Source organism: Podarcis cretensis (assembly GCF_951804945.1).
Source record: "Podarcis cretensis genome assembly, chromosome: 1".
NCBI classification, from domain to species: domain Eukaryota; kingdom Metazoa; phylum Chordata; class Lepidosauria; order Squamata; family Lacertidae; genus Podarcis; species Podarcis cretensis.
The window spans coordinates 68,161,948-68,182,545 of NC_137170.1; the positions used below are offsets into that span (position 1 = coordinate 68,161,948).

The 20,598-nt window shown below is 41.3% G+C and overlaps 1 protein-coding gene across 2 annotated transcripts in view; it reads left to right on the forward strand.

The window, feature by feature from the left end:
• Positions 1 to 20,598, forward strand: part of SPON1 (spondin 1) — a 277,173-nt gene that overhangs the window by 219,511 nt on the left and 37,064 nt on the right. For both annotated transcript variants that reach the window (XR_013835950.1, XM_079966220.1), the window contains exon 7: positions 1,852 to 1,916. Coding sequence is in view for 1 of the 2 variants with exons in the window: in XM_079966220.1 (XP_079822346.1) it covers positions 1,852 to 1,916 (65 nt within the window). In the remaining variant the exon portion in view is untranslated. The remainder of the gene's footprint in view (positions 1 to 1,851; positions 1,917 to 20,598) is intronic.

The window sequence follows — 20,598 nt, forward strand, 5'->3', positions numbered from 1 at the left end:
CAAAGCCTCATTAAAACTGATCCCCTGGTTTTGTTTTGAGGTTTATTACACAACACACAATTTCAGAATTGCTGTATCAGGAATTATTATAAGCTTCAAAGAAGTGGGGGGAGGGGGCACCTTTATTCACTCCTCAGCCCCACACAGGTGCAATATATTCTCATTGCTTTTATGAGATTGAGTCAGCTGACAAGGAATGAGGATAAAATCGCTCTCTTTTCTTCTATTTAAGAGAAGCAGCAATGTGTCTTTTATTGATTATGTTTTCATAGAAATGGTCCCTTGGAATATAGAAAGCATCCTTCATGCCGTTTCCAGTTCTCTTGGCAAAAATAATAATATTGGCATATGAGTTTGAAAGCCCTGAAACTGATCATTGTGTAGAATCCCCCTGTGCTCTCTCTCACACACATACACACTTCCACAATATAGCTTTATTGTCTAATGCCCCTGACTAAGCTGGTGTGCACAGAGCAATATATTTTGTTAATCAAGGGTAACAGTTACTCCAGCGTTTGGGCTCTAAAGGTATAGGGCATGGGAGACCCAGGTTGAAACCTCCACTTAGCCATCAAGCTCACTGGAGTCACTACCTCAGCCTAACTTACCTCACAGGATTGTTGTGAGGAAGACGAATGGAAGGAAGGAGGAAGACGCATATATACAATTTTCAGGTCACATATAAATAAACACAAATGTTATATGTTATCTATGCAAATATACTGTATACAACAGACCACGTGGCATTTTCCCTATTTACCAAACTGATTCACTGTTATATAGTGTGGCAGATACCCTAAAGAGACATGTGGCAGGAGCCAAAATGGTGGACAGGCTTATAAAATACTTGCAGAATTATACCTTGTTTGTACAGCGCCTCTTTGCACACTTCTGGTTACATGGTAAACCAATGGGACAGGAAAACAGAGAGAGCAGAGCAGTAGTTCCTTCTGTGAATGCCGTCAATTTACACGAGGCTGGTTTATTTGCGAAGAAAAGAATTGTTGTTTAGAGAAGGGTAACATTAACCTGTATCAGCATTATTAAATCATGTAAAATGGCCCAGTTTCTTGAAACAGGTACCTGAGTTTCCCTATCATGCACACCCACAACCCTCTGATAGCTTCATTTTTTTTTTACTTTTTTTTTTAAGACACGAGGAAGAGGCAACAGAGCAATGACAAGGGCTGCCCTGCAGCCTTTATATCCTGTGTTGATTGTACTCTGTTCTGGGTTATCCTTTGGAGTTCATGGGCTAAGATGGGGAACCTGTGGCCCACCAGGACTCCAACTCTCATCAGTCCCAGCCAGCATGACCAATGGTCAGGGATGAAGTGAATTTAAATCCAGCAACATCTGGAGAGCCTCAGGTTCCCTGTCCCTCACATAAGCTTTTAAACAATGTCAGCACCACCTACATGTAGAAAACGCAATGATGGGGAAGAGAAAGACTTCCTTTTGGGTTGAACCCATGAACAGAACCCAGCAGGAAGTCTGGAACCTGCTCATGGATAGACCACCCTTGGGGAAATCTGTAAAGTTACACAGAGTGCCAATGCTAATGTAATTTTCCCATGAGTATGTGCCTACCGCAGGATCCATTCAAAAAGTTACCCTCGCAAGTAATGAACATTATGTCAGAATCATCCCTCTGTGTCACACAAAGGAGGAAATGCACTCCCAGAATAGGAAATGCAATGATGAGCTATAGCTGCCTTTGCAGGAATTATGAGGAGCAATTTGAATTCAAGTGCCTTTTCCGCCGGTTACAAATCACTGCAGAGTGTTATTCACCATAATGCTGTCCAAACATCATTTTATTTATTGATGTTTATTGCTTCTCTTTTGCAGAGTGATGAGGTTTTGACTGTCATCAAAGCAAAAGCACAATGGCCTGCCTGGCAACCACTAAACATGTAAGTAGGCAGGGAATTAAACCTCCCAAAAGATTTCCTTCTCCGCTGTCCTCTGACAGAATGCTCTGAATGTCTTGCCTTCCACCAAAGTTTATCTCTTTCAAAGAGCAACAGAAAAAACCCGGTTGATTAATGAGTTTCTTTTTTTATACCATTATGTCTCTTTCCATTTATCTCTCTAACAAGGGTGTGTGTGTGTGTGTGTGTGTGTGTGTGTGTGTGTGTGTTTGAAGGAGGTGAGTACTAGATTAGGCGTTTGTTTTACTTACCAGGCACTATGGACATATATTTGAATCCTCTGTTCTGAGCAGTGAGGATATAGCTGCACTATAGACTAATATGCCAGTCATATGCATGCTTACTTTGAAGCAAGTCCAAGTGAGTTCAATGGAACATGTTCCCATATAAATGTGTAGAGAATTGCATCCATAAAATAGGTTAACAAAGGCAGCCTTTGTCTATTTTAAAACAAAAAAACAAAAACATAGGCAGCCTTGGGAAATCCAAATCTGTGAAGATTGTGGAATCTCCAACAGAAAATTACTAGTTTCCTTAAAATTCCCATTTTTTGGGGGGGGGGGTCCAAGTTAATTTGTGATATAACAAATTGTGTTTAAATGCAAGCTTGTGTTTTAGAACATGACCGATTCTGGAGGAATAATAATAATAGACTCTGACATCATCACAAAAAGTGATAGAGCAACAAACATCTGCCAATTGCCCCATCAGCTCTCCACATCAAAGATTCCCCTGGCTCTGTGCCTACTTCAGAACCATTGGATCTAACTCTCTGAAGCTTCCTTGGGTGGTTGAGTGAGTGGAGAACTATTCTTTCGGATATGGAAGAAAACTTTGGTCAATTCAAACATAAACACAGCTTTAATTAATGAACATAGGAAATAGCCATACTGTGCCTTAGTGTGCAACCCTCTCTTCTTTTTCCCCTAGTCTTCATTTCCTGTAAAAGCCACCTCCTTTTGAAATATCAAACACACTTTCCAGAGTATAAGCCTAGAAAGGACACTACAGGGTTAGGCCCCAGTCTTACATGACTGGCACATTTCCTAATGTACTAATCTAGCACATTTTCATCTCCTTCCTTCATCACGAAATATGTTGCTTTATTCCACAGTCTTCCTCTAGTCTCATGAGATTTGTTTGGCTGTGTCTTTTGTGCAGTTTTCTTTTCCAAACTGGCACATTTCTAATGCTTTTTCATCAACGCACACAATGATTCAAGGCTTATGCTTGATTTGGTCAGCTGTGGGGCATGTGTACTTTGGCATTCATGCTCCCAAGGCTTTTGTCTAAACTGTACAGCATCCCCCCCCCCCTTAAATTGTTCTGTGGACCAGTGGAAAATTGCCTTTTCTAAGGTTGTCATTCTAATGTTTTTCTAAAACAGCATTTAAAAAAATAAAATAATGGAAAATCCAATCACAACCCCTCTGGTCTTATTTACTAGGATGTTTTAGCAGTGAATAATTTTAAAAGAATGCATCTCTAACTTTTTACTCACACACCTATTTAAACATTTCCTAAGCGTATTAGCTCATTCTTATGCTTTTGACACCCTTGATGTTTATAGAATTACTTACTTCAATTGCCATGTAATTACATTTCCTATCCGTGCAAACAATGTCCAACAAGAAATGATCCAAATTTTAGTCATTTAAAATTTTATACCAAGTTTTACTCACTACAGTCAAGACATATCTACATATTGCTCATTTTGGGAATTGGATGCCCTCACAAAGCAGATCTTATCTCTGACAGTCCTCACACACAGAGGGCCTTCAGAACTGCAACTGCAAATCCACAGGGGCAACCTGCTTTGAGTACAACCAGGTTTCTATTTTGGCAAAATGTAGATGCCCATCTCATGACAGTAGTACCCTGTAGTACCCAAGTGGCTATATGTTGTGTCTGGAAAGTGTGCTATTCCTCCCCCTTGTTTATGTCTAGATTAGTTAATCACTTTCAAAATGTCTGCTCAGGACTAAATTTCCAAATGTGGTTGTTAAGAATGGGAAAGGGAAAGGTTGCTGGAGGAGAATTTCAAAGGCTGTGCAAAATGTGCATGCTCTAATCCTTCTTAAATCTACAAAACTCTGGGTTATCTTTCTATATGTACCCATTGGCCCTGATCCAGACATTTACACAGGAACAGCAAGCTGTTGTAGATCCGCTGCTGTAGTTTTGGGTAAACACAGCTTAGTGCACAAGGTTGACTTAGGAGATTCCATATAAGGCAAGGCATGGAGTTACTAGGGTTATTTAAAGCACCTCCAATTTGGTTCAGGGCCCAATTTGGTGATCTTGATCAGGTCTCAATCTGACCAGAACTAAACCAAAAACTCTTGCCTGCATTGACTCCTCCCCCTCCCTCCAATGCATGTTTATGTCATGGAATTCTACTCAAAATTGATCCAGAGCAGATTCCAGCATATAGTTAGCAGAGTAAAAACTTAAACACATTGCAGGATTCCCAAAAAATAGGCCAGAGGCAATTAATATTTCATCCAGCAGAACTTTACTGCTACTGAAGGCAAATGAGCATAATGGTTACAAATACAATACATTCAGGATTGGCACTGTCCATAAGAAATCCAGTTGCAGCAGACTTAACTTAAACTTACAGTAACTTATAATAAGTCTAAACCTAACACTAAGAATACTATGTACAGAGCACCACACCAGAAGGAAAAGTGAAACCCAGTCTCCTTCTGGCCTCTTATTATAGTCAGCGTGACCTTGAAGTAGAGATAACAGAACCAGTTTAAGCCAGTTGTACTCAGCTTCTCTGAAGGAATAACCCAAATATCACAAACCTTTTGCTTGTTTCTTTCACACAGAGAAACTTCCAGAACTCTCTTGAATTAATTAGAATAGGAAAGATCTCTACACATCAGACCAATATTTTCTGCACTAAGAAATGCAAACTGACAGTTTAATCCAGGTCTAAACTTGTGGTTGGCAGCAAGGAGAGGCTGGAAGAAGGAGACATGCAGGCAGAGACTTTCACCAGCATCGTCTTCTTCTCCCCTTCTCCCCTTGCCTTCTGACCACTTTTTGACAGCCACAGAGCTCTCTAGACAGATCCAACCAAGAATGTTCCAGGGCTGCCTGGAAAAATCCCAGATCTACTCAGATCAGTTTGGGATGCAGGATTTGTCTTGACCCTATGTGCAGACCTGTTCATTAACCTATTTCCATGTGTGGTCTTGTTTCCCCACTCCTGTACAATAGGCTTCTACACACATGTCTCAGGAGATCCACCTGCTTGTAGAAATCTCATTTATGTGCCCAGGCGCCACACCACCCACCACCCCATCTTGTAAAATAACCAGTCAAAACTCATTACAAGAAACAAATCAGGCCACAACTTTTATTGATTACAGACGGAAGAGGTTTGGCATAAGCTTTGGGTATAACCATTGACTTGCCAGAAGTAATCTATTTTAGGGTCAACCTAGAAGCGGGGGAGGCCTATGACATACATCAAATAGGTCGGAGGCAGGCTGTCTTATATTCCCCAGGAGTGGACCCAAGTGAAGCCCACAGGCTCAGTTCAGTCCCTCCCCCACAGGCCAGCCTCATAGCCTGCCCACAGTTGGCCAATTTGCAGGCAGGCTTGTATCCACAGCCCTGGATCGTGGTGGGCAAGGCGATGCCAGCTTGCAATGTCACCACACCAAAGATGGTAAGTGGACATCTGCAAACTTTGCTAGGAAAAATTGTTGTATTTCAGTATATGCAGCTGTGCTTCCAGCTGTCTAAAGAACAGGGAACTTTACCAACGATTATAATTTCTGCACTCAACTTTTCCATTTTGCCTTAGATGATTTAGCAATGATTAAAATGTTGCCTCTGGATAAAGTAAAATTAGTCCATTATTATGCATAACATGACAAACTAGTTGTGGCAATATGTGTTGCTAATTTTCCACTGACTAATATGTATGGATAATGTTCTTAAGAGTAATAACTAAGCCTGCACCAGGAAACAGATTTGCCAAAGCATGGTTTTGCACAATATATAACTATGTCAAAATGGATCACTATACATTCAGCAAGATATTACTGCCTGGGAATTAGGATGGGTTGTGATGCATAAAATATTTTCACCCGCTGTTTGCAGTCTCCAGTGATCATAAAGTTACACTACAGTTGTCAAAAGAAATTGCTGCCCTAATATTTCAGTTTTTAAGATATCACTGTTCAGAATAAGGAAACATTTTCTCATGTGATGAAATATGACTAATAATTGTTCCAGTAGTTATCACTGAAGTGTCAGTGTTTGCCTGAAGTTAAACTTGTCACTGGTGTCTGGAAAACTGTGAATGCATTGCTGGATATATTTTTTATACGTTGCTTAAAGATTAAGCATCATCTGTTGTTATACATATGTCATCATTCTGAAAAGGTTATTACGCTTGTCACTCCTAACATTTTTTAAAAATAATAATAATGCAGTAGTGTTGTAAATCTGTTTTTAACTAATCTGACATATGGGAACAAATATGGCTGATTAACCCATTTTTATTTTTATTTTGCACAAGTTGAACTGAACTGAATGACAAAAATCCTGATGATCACATACAGCAGAGTCATCTACTGTTGCTATATATCATAAACAGAAAGAGGTTGCTATCCAGAGGGTCTTTAACATTAAAAAAGAAAAGTTGCATTTCTCTGTTCAAAGATTGCAAGCCTTGCACAAAGAATTGTCCAGTTTGAGATGTAGTGTCTCTTATTTAAAAACTCTTTTGGCTTCCTTTGACACTCCAGTCATTTCATCCGAGGAGAAACTTTCAAGCTTGCTTAAGGCAAAAACTCTGGATGACCTAGGGTTGTAACTTGTGAAGAACACCATGAGAAATTTAACTAGTTTTACTGAAACTTTATTTGGCATCCCTAAGAACTCATTGGACATTTTGCCTGAGGGGTGGAAATCAAATCCACTTCTGATTTCATGTTAGGTGAAATTTCTGTGAGATGCATAGGAGGACAATTAACTGTGCAAAACAGCTGCAGTTTGCAAAACGAAGTATGTGTAAGTTGAATTAACTCTGGAATAGGACTTTGCCAATCAGAGAGCACATCATTATTTGTCTTACTTATACGCCAGTGCCTTATAACTGAAAATTTATAAGCCTTCTTCACTGTGTAAGCAACTTCTCTATGTTATGGACATAGGTTGTTACTATAACATAGTCCAACTGTGACAGGTATAAATGAGTTAAAATGGTAGGCATGGTTCTCATGTAACTTTTTGATGTGGTAAAGTCACCATGAGGTGATTTAACTATGTAGAATTCACATGCTGAATCTTTTATTTTAATGCAGCCTTAAATAGTGTGAGAGAAATGCTATTTGCAATGTTTTTAAAGTCTAGTGCACAGTAGATTTTTCTCAGTTTGGAAATAATAGTTTCTCACTATATGAGAATGTTCTGTACTCTTCAGTAGGGCCCCCAGATTTTGTTGGACTACAGCTTAGCCAACGGTGAGGGATGGTGGGACCCAAGGTAAAGAGCGCTTCTCCAATTTATTCAAAATCACTAAAGATGCATGTGGTACAATCACATCAGGTTACCTTACTATGTCAAGAGGTAATGTGGGTCTTAGACTGAATGTCCGATTGCTTCACCTAATGCTTTGCTTGAACAAGAATGCCGGTGTTCATCATCATCATAATGTGGAAGCATGCCACCCATTGAGACATGTCTCTACTTACTAAGTAACTGATGTAGCAAAAAAGCTACGGGCCATTATAGGGAAAATGGGAGGGGGAGCCAATGGCACGGAAGAACTCGCATCCGTTATAGAGAGCTCTTAGGAACTGACTTATAGTGCAGTAAATGAGTATGAAATCCATAAGGCACAGAAATATGGTCTGCACTTTTCTTATTTGCACAGCTGCATACAGCCTGTCTTTGGGGCCTTTATACTTGGATAAAAGGGTTATCATTTGATTGGTTACACCTTTGATGCAACATCATGTTCTTGGCTACAGAATTGTGTGTGTGTGTGTATATATATATATATATATATATATATATAGTCAATCTGGAATCTTTTTGAAAACCTGTGACCAAAGATAAGCAAGGGGTATCCTTCTAAAAGATAACCCTCAGCTGTCTCAAAATATAAGTATGCCCTGAGAGCATCTTAACAGATGGTCACTAATATGTGCCGATGTAGGGAAGTCTGCTTGTTCTTTATTCAGAAGGCAACTATTCTGAATGGCACTCTGTTTTAAGACTTGCAGTCCTGTTGCTATAACCTTAGATACCGGATAAATTATCACGACTGAACAATGTATAAAAAGAGGAGACTTGCTGAACAGCTATATACTTACGGTAGATGATACACATGGTGGGCATTCGACATACCAAATAGGTTAGAAACCCTGTGATTTAGCTTGGGTATCTGAATATGCCATCAGTCCCATGTGGCTCCCCATCTCAATATAATCTTCCAAAAGCATTACTTAATTGTCTCCTCCATCAGTGCACACAGAGTTTGTCCACCCAAACTGGGATTCCAATTAATTTTGATGGAGTTGATAGCCACATTTTCATGGGGTTCAAGAATTGATTCTCTCAAATGAAATCGTTGGAGCCTGTGAGCTTTATGTTCAGGGCACAGATTGGCAGGCATTCAGCTAAACCATCAATTGTAGTTTAGAAATTCTTTGAGCCATTCAGATAAATAAGAGTGAATTGATATATTTCTTATTTTATCTATACAGCATTGTCGCTTCCAATAACAAAGGATTTTTTCCCTTCCATGTTGATAGACAAGATACTTCCCATTTTAGAATTAGTAGTGCCAATGGAGGGAGGACTCTAACGTAGGCAAAATTGCATGGGTGCAGCCTCATCCTATAGAGGGGGGGCAATTTTGGGGGCAAGTATTTATTACTATTATTATTATTATTATTATTATTATTATTTACTTATACCCCACCCATCTGGGTGGGTCCCAGCAGAATATTAAAAACACAATAAAAATCAAACATTAAAAACTTCCCTAAACAGGGCTGCCTTCAGATGTCTTCTAAAAGTCAGAAAGTTGTTTATTTCCTTGGCATTGGATGGGAGGGCATTCCACAGGGTGGGCGCCACCACCAAGAAGGCTCTGTGCCTGGTTCCCTGTAACTTCACTTCTTGCAAGGAGGGAACTGCCAGAAGGCCCTCTGCACTGGACCTCAGTGTCTGGGCTGAATGATGGAGGTGGAGACTCTCCTTCAGGTATACTGGTCCGAGGCCGTTTCGGGCTTTAAACACTTTGAATTGTGCTTGGAAACGTACTGGGAGTAACATGAAAGTACCATTAATTTTGCAAACATAGCATCAATCAAGTCAAGTTTTGTAGTGTACTACATAAAGCAATCTATTTCCTTCTGAAAAAGTTAGAGGAAACCTATAGTCATTTCATTGAAGAATGTATTTATTTTGCTTAATAGGATTTAAAAACAAACAAACCACAATTTTGCTTTTAAGCTGACCATACTGTTCTTCTGTTGTGTGAACAATGAAAAGAACTGAGAGCAGGATTACTTTGCATTTCTGAACAATATAGTGTTTGGAATGGTTACATGTCTCACAGTGTTGATGTTTAATCTGTCATTTAAGTGAGGGACACCTGAATGCATGTGAATATTTTTAAAGATCGAATGGTTTCAGAAACAACACTTGCAGAACATCTGAGCCAAAGTGGCAGGCGGCGTTATTCAACTTTGCTGCTGTCCTTCAGAAAAACTCTGAGTGAAATAAATTGACACCTCAATTCCCTGCCCTGTTCACTGTTGTTAATAACAGTGATGACCCTAACCTGTAGCAGCTGTTTTCATATTCCAGGTTATACAACCCACCTATGGCCATTCCTAAGGGACTCCCACAGGGAAGCAGCCAGGCTTAATAACAGAACAGCTTGACAGCCATAGCACAAAAATGAAGAGCACTTTGAAAAGTGTCCTTAATTAATCAACACATGTCCAGCTGAGGTAATTAACAATACCCTCTGTGTTGTTCTTGTTACATCTCACACTTAGGCTCAGCGTGAAGCTTTATTTGCCAAGTGTAATTTTTGTTGAGATTGTAACTCTCCGGAATCCTGGGGCATACATAGTTTCCAAATGAAGCTACAAATCCATCCAGGGCAACTCATAATACCTAAACCACTTAGGAGGGACCAAGGCCATTGCGATGCAAGAGCTTCTTCTAGGTGATCTCATGCCATGCCACACCAGTAACAGTGGCCACAGGGAGGAGGGAAGGTTCCAAATGGTCAGTACTTTTCAGACACAGAATTCAATCATGTACAATCATACCTTGGATCCCAAATGCCTTGTGAGTTGAACATTTTGGCTCCCAAACACCACAAACCCGGAAGTGAGTGTTCCAATTTGCGAACGTTCTTTGGAACCCGAAGGTCCAACATGACTTCTGTGGCTTCCAATTGGCTGCAGGAGCTTCCTGCAGCCAATCGGAAGCCACCCCTTGGTTTCTGAACATTTTGGAAGTTGAACAGATTTCCAGAACGGATTCCGTTCGACTTCCGAGATACCACTGTACTGGAAAATTTAGGCTGCACAGTTAAAGTGGATTTGGTGCTTTTGTGCAACATGATGATGATGATGATGATGATAGCGATAGCAACAAAACATGTCTCTCCCAAATAGGTCTCTACAGCCAAGTGGTTTGACTTCACCCACAAAGGTGCATTCCTCCACTGTCTCCTGAGACAGATGGATTCCAACCAATACTTCTTCTAGTAAGGAAAGGGAGGGAGAAATATACTGGAAAGTGTGGGATAATAATGGCCTAGCATGGCATTGTATAACCTCTCCACAAATGAATCCTCAATACACAACAGGCATTGTTTACTTCATAGCAAGCAAATCAAGATGAATCCTCAGTAAACAGGTCACCTGGAAGCAACCAAGATGACTGATGTGGCTTTGTCCCAGATCAGTGTCACCAGTGCTTAAGAGAAGATTACTACCCCCCCCCCCATACACACATACACACACCTTCATTTCCATTTGACTTTCACCCAATGTTGGCTAAGATATGTTTGATAAGACCAACAACACTTTTAATTACATTAGGAAAGCTGGTGATCATTTGGCAAGTTTACTTTTGTGAAGCATTTTAAAAACGTTAGAATTTATAATGGAATCAAAGCCCACTCGAAGGAATGTTTTCTGACACAAGCTAAAGAGGGCATTTGAATTTCAGCTTTGTTGTCTATGTAAGCAAATTCTGGTGTAGTTTCCAACAAGTACAGATCATCAAATGGGAGATTGCAGTTATATTGCCTCTGGGCATCTTGCGGGAGTCCTCTAGTTGCTGTTGCCAATCAGTTTAACACACTGTGGGCACTCTGTATGAAAGTACTGTTGCCACCAGCTGTGGGCCCGTGTGACAAGGGTGTTCTGTGCTTAATAGTCCTATAAATCTGAAGATATCATATTGAAGCCCATTGTAGTGCTATGTTGTTTTACTGGGATTGTATTGTTTTAATTATTTAATTTCTTAATATTTTAATGGGACTGTTTTATTGTGTACTTACGGGATTTCTATTTTAATGTCTCTGTGACAGGTTTTTATACTTCTCTATAAAAATATAACACTTGGAAGCCTATTTTGACTTTAAGTGCTACATGAACTAAAACAAAAACTCTTATAAAACATAGTGCCATCTTTTTCTGAATGTATTTGAAGCATTTCCTGTTTACAGAGCATCCTTATTTGGATTTTCAGTTCATTGCATTTCAGAGTCTCAAGGTAGAAAACAATGTATTGCTGAATGTCAACTAAATTGAAAAACATCGTAAATAGAAAATGCCCTTCAAAAGTTGGACTTCTCATTTACTGTCGTGATGACATTGCTTGTTTTTATTATTATTATTATTATTATTATTATTATTATTATTATTACCACCCATGTTGTAGCATAAGAAAAAAGAGAGATCTAAATTGCAATAAATATACACCCTAATTCTGACATGCCCTCCAGTATTTCTCAAATGAAAATAGGGACATGCTATTTAATCATCACCATCACCATTTTATTATTTATACCCCACTCATCTGACTGGGTTGCCCAGCCACTCTGGGTGGCTTCCAACATATATAAAAACATAATAAAACATTGAACATTAAAAATTTCCCTATAAGGGCTGCCTTCAGATGTATTCTAAAAGTTGTATAGTTATTTATCCCCTTGGCTTGGGGGGGGGGTCGCATAACTCCATACCCTCAAACATTCCTCCGATGAAAATAGGGATGTCCTAACGAAAAGTGGGATATTACAGGATGAAATAAGAAACTGGGACGGCTTCTGTAAATCAGGGCGTGTCCCTGGAAAATAGGGACACTTGGAGTGTCTCGTCTGACAGAACAGAAGGAAAAGGTGAGAGATGCAGGTGTAAAAAGCAATGAAATGTGAGCAAGTATAGCTGCAACTACTATTGTCCTTGAAGATGAGGATTGGAAGGTTAGGCAAGGGTTTCATGGAGGAGGGATGCTTTGAGGTTTTTAAATAGTCACTTGAATAAGAGGGTCTTGTATTTCTTCAGGAGTATACAGAGTATACAGACTCTGGCTTAGCTGGATCTCTGGGGTAGGGAGAGCTCCAGAAACAGGGGAGCAAGCATGGAGAAGGCCTCTTTCCATGTCTCTGTGGTGTGAACTTGCCACAGAAAGGTCATTGCCAAGCTATGTTGTCCCTTGATGGTTGCAATCACAATGGGGGCACAGAGAAGGAGGTGGCCTCTCTTACTATTTCTGCTCCCTACCTTCTCGTGGGTATCTGCGGGGTGTTTTCAGCATCTTTTCTTACTTAAAGCACAAGTGTTGGCAAAGATGTTGCTCTTCTTGGCTGCTTTCCCACTCACTTCTCTTCTCTGGAGGCAACTCCAGTGGCTACAGCAAGAGTGGGAGACGGCGTGCAGATGGATGGGCCAGGAGTCTTCAAAGAGGTTCTGCCAGCTGCTTTTTATCAGCTCTCTTGCAGCAGAAAGAATTCCCCATCGTGTAGTTGGAGAATTAGCTTCTTTCTCTAAACTGTTGGCCCCTTTCCCACCCACCCACCTTGTGTGATCCATGCCGCTTCTTCCTATGGCCCACACAAGTAAAGAGAAGGGGAGGTTTCTTCTGCAGAACTGCCTCTGGTGACCAAGCTGACAACTTGGTTTTTTGTGCTCCCTGATCCCAGTAAATAAAATAAACACCAGGAAAGCACCTTAATGCTGCAAGCCAAGTCAGGCATGCACTTGCTCAGTGAATCTGAGCACATTAGGTACTGCTTAATGCATCTCAATGCATTTTTGAATTCCAATATGTGCAGGGAGACAGCATCTTAAAAAGCAGAAACATCACCTTGCCAACAAAGGTCCGTATACTGGTACTTAAAGCTATGGTTTTCCCAGTAGTGATGTATGGAAGTGAGAGCTGGACCATAAAGAAGGCTGATCACTGAAGAATCGATGCTTTTGAATTATGGTGCTGGAGGAGACTCTTGAGAGTCCCATGGACTGCAAAAAGATCAAACCTCCCCATTCTGAAGGAAATCAGCCCTGAGTGCTCAAGGAAGGACAGATCCTGAAGCTGAGGCTCCAATACTTTGGCCACCTCATGATGTTGGGAAAGATGAAGGGCACAAGGAGAAGGGGACAACAGAGGAAGAGATGGTTGGACAGTGTTCTCGAAGCTACCAACATGAGTCTGACCAAACTGCGGGAGGCAGTGGAAGACAGGAGTGCCTGGCATGCTCTGGGCCATGGGGTCACGAAGAGTCAGACATGACTAAATGACTAAACAACAGCAATATAAAACAGTGGACAGAGGTGATCAGTGGACAATGTTGGATGCTATATTAACTTCAGAAAAGAAGATGAACTATTTCGGGTTTTTTATGTTTTGGGGCTTATTTTCTGAGCAAATCCAACATGAGAAGTGATCCCTGTGACAATGAATGTAATGAACTCAAGTTTAAAATGCAAGGTGCAAGCTTTTGAGTCTCCCTATTCTCTTCATGCTCACAGGATAAACAGAAAGCCCTCAATGTTTATCTGTTTTCTCCATGCCTGTAGAATGTAAGATGAGTTTGGGGCAGACATTAAATGAGATTACCATTAGGCTATGCAGTTAAGTGTTCAAGTTACTCAAAGTCCCCACCAGGGACAGAGCAGTAAATTAAAAGCTTGGGAACACATAAGTATCCAGATAATTCACTGACAACCTTAAATTCTACTGTGTTTGCTGACTGCGATTCTCTACTAGATCTATACTAAACCTGCATTAATCAGCACTGGCAAAGGAAGATTCAAATCAATGAGCTTCACAGTTTTGATAAATGAAAGGATTTAGATAAATATTAATGAAATCCCCAATGCATCAACCCCAGGGATCTAGCAACAAGTCTAAGTCAGTATTGTCAATTAGTTTTCCAAGAACATCCTTATTAACAATGCATCAAGACATTTTCTAGTAATGCATCGAGTTCCCAATGCATACAAAGTTGAATTAACACAAGAGTATCTAAGCTGTTTAACTTTATAAGAAAAATAACCTCTATTTTCACCTGTTTGCATTGTACCGTAATTTTTTATTTCTCCAAATTAAAATATCAGGAATAGGAGAATATTTGTTAGCATCCTCCTCTTAAGATATAAAAAGTCATGCTTGTTTTTTCTAAACTGTAACCCTAGTAGGACATAAAGTGGGCAGTTTTATGTTTAGACTTAGATGCTCTGTTAATTGGACTACTCAGCTCACCTTTTCTATTACAACATGGGATATTAGGGATGTCTTGGTGTTCAGTCATCAATATTTGGCACTTCACAGTACCAGTTTCTGAAAATGTAAATCATGACTGAACAAATTGGCACTGGAATTGTTGTTTTGCTCAATTAATCATGTCCTTCATCTATCCAGCTGAGAAGTACAATTAGGGAAAATATGTATTTTGAACACACAAACTTCAAAGAGTATGCTCTGAATGTGGCGAATAACTAGAGTTTTGAATTGTAAGATGCAGACTTATTCTGAACTCTAATTAATACTTATGTTCTCATTTTAATTTTTATTTGTTATCGCCTTCAAAATAGAAATGAAACCTGGTATATTATAGTCCTTTAATGAAGTATCCACTGTATATCATTAGCATTTTATTATACTAATTTCTTTTTAAAAGTATTCCCTTTCATAATTTGAAAATGAAATCATGCATACATAATTTCACCTATGGTCAACAGGCATCACCCAAAAGTTACATAATAATGCAACAAATCTCTCCCCCAGAGGGCTGCCACTGGCCTTCTTGACCAGAAATATCTTTTAGCCTCTCCACTATTAAGAAACCCAGTGCTATTTTTCTAGAAAAAGAGGTACCAGAACTCACCATGAACACTTCCCTTGTTCTCTTATAATGCCAATGGCACCCACCTGAGAGGTGCCGGAACTGAGTTCTGCCAAGTCCCGGCTGGAAAAAAGCCCCGAAGAAACCTACTGTTCACATCTGCTCCACCTAGGTCAGCTGGGCCCTATAGATTGTCCACATGAAGAGAGGAGAGGAGCTGCCACCACAAGGCCCTTTATCATGTAGCATTACTTTTGAGAAATGCTCAGCCAGTAACGCAAAGTCAGTTGTACATGAATTCAAATGGTGACCACACGCTTGAGGTGGTAGAGAATTTTGTCTATCTAGGTTTCACCATAACCTGCAATCTCTCCATCAATGTCGAGCTAGATAAGTGTGTTGTCAAGGCAGCTATGGCAATGGCTCACCTCTCCAAAAGCGTATGGGAGAATGTGATGCTAACAACGAATACCAAGGTGAAGGTCTACCAAGCTTGTGTGTTGAACATGCTGCTTTGCGTGTTCAGAACCAAAGACCTCCCCCCTAAATAAACACACATTTGACTCAAATTTTAGTTTTGGTTTTTGGCAGAATTTAGGCCACAACTTTACTGATTACAGAAAAGTGAGTGGTGGCATAGGCTCTTGTTCGACTAGTTCCCTTCATCCTTGCAGGTAGTGCTGACCCAGGGCACCAGCATAGGTCAGCCAAGGGTGAACTCCTGAGGTAGGTGAAAAGCCCAGGAACAGACTCTGTTCACTCCCCAGATGCTCCGCTGGACTCAGGCATGGGCACAACCCCCTCTCGGGGATTGACCAAACCAAGTTGAGTCCCTGGATTCCTTTAATGGAATACCCTTCACATAGGGATGGCAAAACCATTCTCCCATCCCTATCACCTGAACCAGTGCCTATCCGCAACCTTACAAGTTGTGACAATTTGCTACATGGCAGATGAAAACCTAAATGGCACGAGCCAATCAGCCAAATGGGGAAAATTCCTGCCATGCCCCTGTCCCAACGACAGACGACACATGACGGCATAGCAAGGTCAAACACAAAATGCCCTAAAAGTAGGAAGAGGTGAGCGGGTGTTCCGATGCACAAGCTGAAAGAGGAAGCTCTGGGTCATGTGCATAGGTCCTCCTCTTTTAGGGAGGACACGATTTATGGAAGTGAGTCGTGGGCAACCAACAACCATCAGGAGCGGTGCCTCAACGCCTTCCATATGTGCTGCACCCGGAGGATTTTGGGCATCACATGGTAGGACAACATTCCATTATTTTTTTAAGAATAATTTTTTATTAACCGACCAATCACATCAAATCAAACCAAATTACATAAATTCCAAATTACACAGCCGAATTTTAAATTTTTGTTGGGGGTACCCATATTTCAAGTTCCGAAGGGATCCAATCAACTTCTTGCTTCTTACTGCTGTTTTAATGTCCACAAATCTAACCTTATGATGTTCACAGTACTATCCAGTCCTTTCTTATTGTTTTTCCACATCTCTTGTTGTTATTTTCATATATTTTTCCTTTCTCTTTGTGACCTTTGATAGTCTCCGCAAGCTGGTTAGAACAGTTTGTAATCCTGCGTGGATATTATTATTTTTTATCCAGTAGCCATATCCAGACGTTTTCCATATAACATCACTTCCATACATCAAAACAGTCTTAGCGTCATTAATCTTCCCCAATCTGCCTCCTTTCTCAAAACCTCTGAGGAGATTCACTAGGAATGCAGTCTAAAAACAAGACCATTCTTCCTCCCGGCTGTAAATCCTTTGGCAAGATGGCGACTCCGAATTAATTGCTGCGCCATTCCAAAAGCTCTTATTGCTTCTCGGTCTCCATAAAGCATACTTTTGGTTAAAGTTTATCTCCACACAGACCTTAATCATCCTGCTTGGGTCAGTTCAAACGACGGTTCTAATGAGGAGGGGTTCTTGTAAATCACATAGAAGGAAAGTAAAAAAGGTTCCCCCCCCCCAATTCAGCCCCGTTGTCAACATACCCCGCCTTTGGTGTATCTTCATCGTAAAATATTCCTGTTTCTCCAGCCCGTCGTCTTCTTTCGCAGAGGTCACTTAAATTAGCAGACTTCACTCCCCTTCTTCACTTGAAATATGTCCATTTGCTTCTTTTGTAATTAATTATTCCAAATTGCTGCAACTAGTGTGCGATCAGAGACAGTGTCCAGGAGAGCCGAGGTCCACACGGGGGCATTCTGCCTAGGGCCCTCACCCCCTTCTTTCAAATTAGGGGGTGATTTATGGGCACAGCAGGCAAGGACAGTGTTCCCCGTTTCCTTGGGGCAACAAGGGAGGCTGCCTACTCCCATAACAGCCTCTTAATTACCCCGTGTGGGTTGGAGAGATGGTATTGTCGGCCATCTTCCAATGCGCCCCCTAGTGCCCCCCCCCCGTAGGACAACATTCCAAACAAAGATGTGCTCTCTCAAGCCCAATTCCCAGCATGTTCGAATTCCTGTCTCATTGACATCTATGCTGGTTGGTCATATCACAAAATGGAAGTTGGCAGGATCTCAGAGGACATGCTGTTTGGGAGCTGGCTTCAGGCACAAAGCCAATTGCCAGACCAACTCTGTGTTATGAAGATTTCTGCAAATGTGGCATGAAGGTTGGCGACATCAGTGGGAATCCCTTGCAGATGACCCCAGTGCCTGGAGACAGACAGTCAAGTCATGAATCCACAGCAGTGACCAGAGGAGAATTGACAGCTGGGAGGAGCACAGAGAGGAGAAATGCCATGGTACATCTGCAGCAGTGCAACTGGATGACTTCCTCTGCCCTAGCTGCAACAAAACATGTCTCTCCCGCATTGGTCTCCACAGCCACAGCAAGCATTGCAACCGTCCAACAGCTTGACCTCACCCTCAAAGGCGTACTCCTCCATTGTCTCCCAAGACAGATGGATAGCAACAAGATAATTGTATGCATTAACAACAGCCAAGCACTCTGATCAGTACTGTTGGGAGCTGAGGGTGCCCCTTGCTCCACCACACACCACAATTCATGAAGCCTGCTGGGCTGCCCAATAGCCTCCTGCAGTCCAGGCACAAGGAAGGGAAAAATATCAAGGAAGTGGAGCAATCTGTAGCAATGTGATGGGAAAGAGACAATGCCTGGCATTGGGCAGTGGCAGGGACCTGACACTGGGCTGCATTGGAAAAGGACAATACCGTTGTACCTTGGAAGTCGAACAGCCTAGTTCTTGAATGTTTTGGCTCCCGAATGATCGAAACCCTGAAGTGAGTGTTTTTGAAAGTTCTTTTGGAAGCTGAACATCTGGCGGGGCTTCCGCCACTTCTGGTTGGCTGCAAGAGCTTCCTGGAGCTAATCGGAAGCTGCGCTTTGGTTTTCGAATGTTTTGGAAGTCAAAGGGACTTCCAGAATGGCTTCCGTTCGGCTTCCAAGGTACGACTGTATTTAGGACAAAATGTGTTTTTAAAAGCCATTTCTTAAATGCCATGGTCATGACTCAGATGCTCCCACCCCAACCCAAGGCTGCTACTTGCTTTTTTAAAAATCCCAAAACCAAGCAATGCCTTATAGAGTGTATACCAGAAGAAGAAGAAGAAGAAGAAGAAGAAGAAGAAGAAGAAGAAGAAGAATAGTAGTAGTAGTAGTAGTAGTTTGGATTTGATATCCCGCTTTATCACTACCCGAAGGAGTCTCAAAGCACCTAACATTCTCCTGGTGAGAGCCAGTGTGGTGTAGTGGTTAAGCGCGTAGACTCATAATCTGGTGAACCGGGTTCAGGTCTCCACTCCTCCACATGCAGCTGCTGGGTGACCTTGGGCTAGTCACACTTCTCTGAAGTCTCTCAGCCCCACTCACCTCACAGAGTGTTTGTTGTGGGGGAGGAAGGGAAAAGGAGATTGTTAGCCGCTTTGAGACTCCTGAAGGGGAGTGATAAAGAGGGATATCAAATCCAAACTCCTCCTCCTCCTCTTCTCCTTCTCCTTCTCCTTCTCCTTCTCCTTCTCCTTCTCCTTCTCCTTCTCCTTCTCCTTCTCCTTCTCCTTCTCCTTTCCCTTCCAGATTACGAGTCTACCGCTGTTAACCACTACACCACACTGGCTCTCTAGTTATAGGTGATCAGGTTAAAAGAAGAAAAGCTTTTAGTGCTGGGTTTGTTGCTGGCTACTAGCTAGCATGGCCCTGCCTCCACAGTCGGAGGCAGCCATGCTTCTGAATACCTGTTGCTGGAAGCCACAGGAGGAGAGAGAGCTCTTGTGCTCAAGTCCTGCTTGCTGGTTCTCCACAAGCATCAGCTTGGCCACTGTGAGAAGAGGATGCTGGACTAGATGGGCCATTGGCCTGATCCAGCAGGTTCTTCTTAGGTTCTTGTCCAAGGGGTTGATTTTGCTGCTGGGCTTCTGCTGCATTCATTGTACCTGTTGTATTACATTTTGGCTGTGCTGGCTCCGAGCAGAGTTTTATTATGTTTTGAAATGTTTAACTGTTGTTGTTTTTTGCTGATAGCATTATGGTTTTCATAATTATTGCACACTGTTTTGGATGCCACTGCTGTGCAAGAGAATGTAGTATTTTGTTTAGGTTTTCTAAAAGAGAAATTAACGCAATAAAAATCCATCCTTTTTATCTATGCTCCTTCCCCCTCCAAGTTTTACTATGGATACTGTAGTTCTTTGTTAAGAGCCCAGTGCTGTCAAACTAGTCTAAATGCACTAACATTTTGCAAAAAAAAAAAAAGTGCATGGCATGGCAGTAAAGAAATATTTTCTCAGTTTGGGAATTATAGAAAAGAAAGAAGACAGTCCCTTGTCTCTATGGCAACAGGCTAGTGTGCCTAGCTCAGCTGTTTTTCTCCTTTTAAAAATCATTTTATAACCAGTGTATGTCTAGCATAGAAGCATCTCTTTAATGTTGTCAAGAATAGAAGACTGTGAAACAGTGATGCATAATGAAAAACACACCTAAAGAATTAAAAGGGATAGAAAGGAAAACTTATGTACTATAACTTGCGACTACAAAAGCCAACTTTGTGAACCCTGTGTTTTACTAAAAAGGTGGTTGTTGAATGATATGGTTCCCTACTTAAGCTAGGTATGAACGGATTTCCCCAGCTCCATTTCATTATTCTTTGGCAGGTTGACTCTCTTCATTTTGCTCTGTCTGTCTTCCAGCTTTAATTAATTTCAGAACTGGCACATAAGCAGTTTGCCTCCATTTGTTGACGTTAATTGATTGTTGCATTAGAGTGCCATGTCGGCTTGTAGTATTGAGATTGGATGGACAAGCTGAGGACGACTCTGA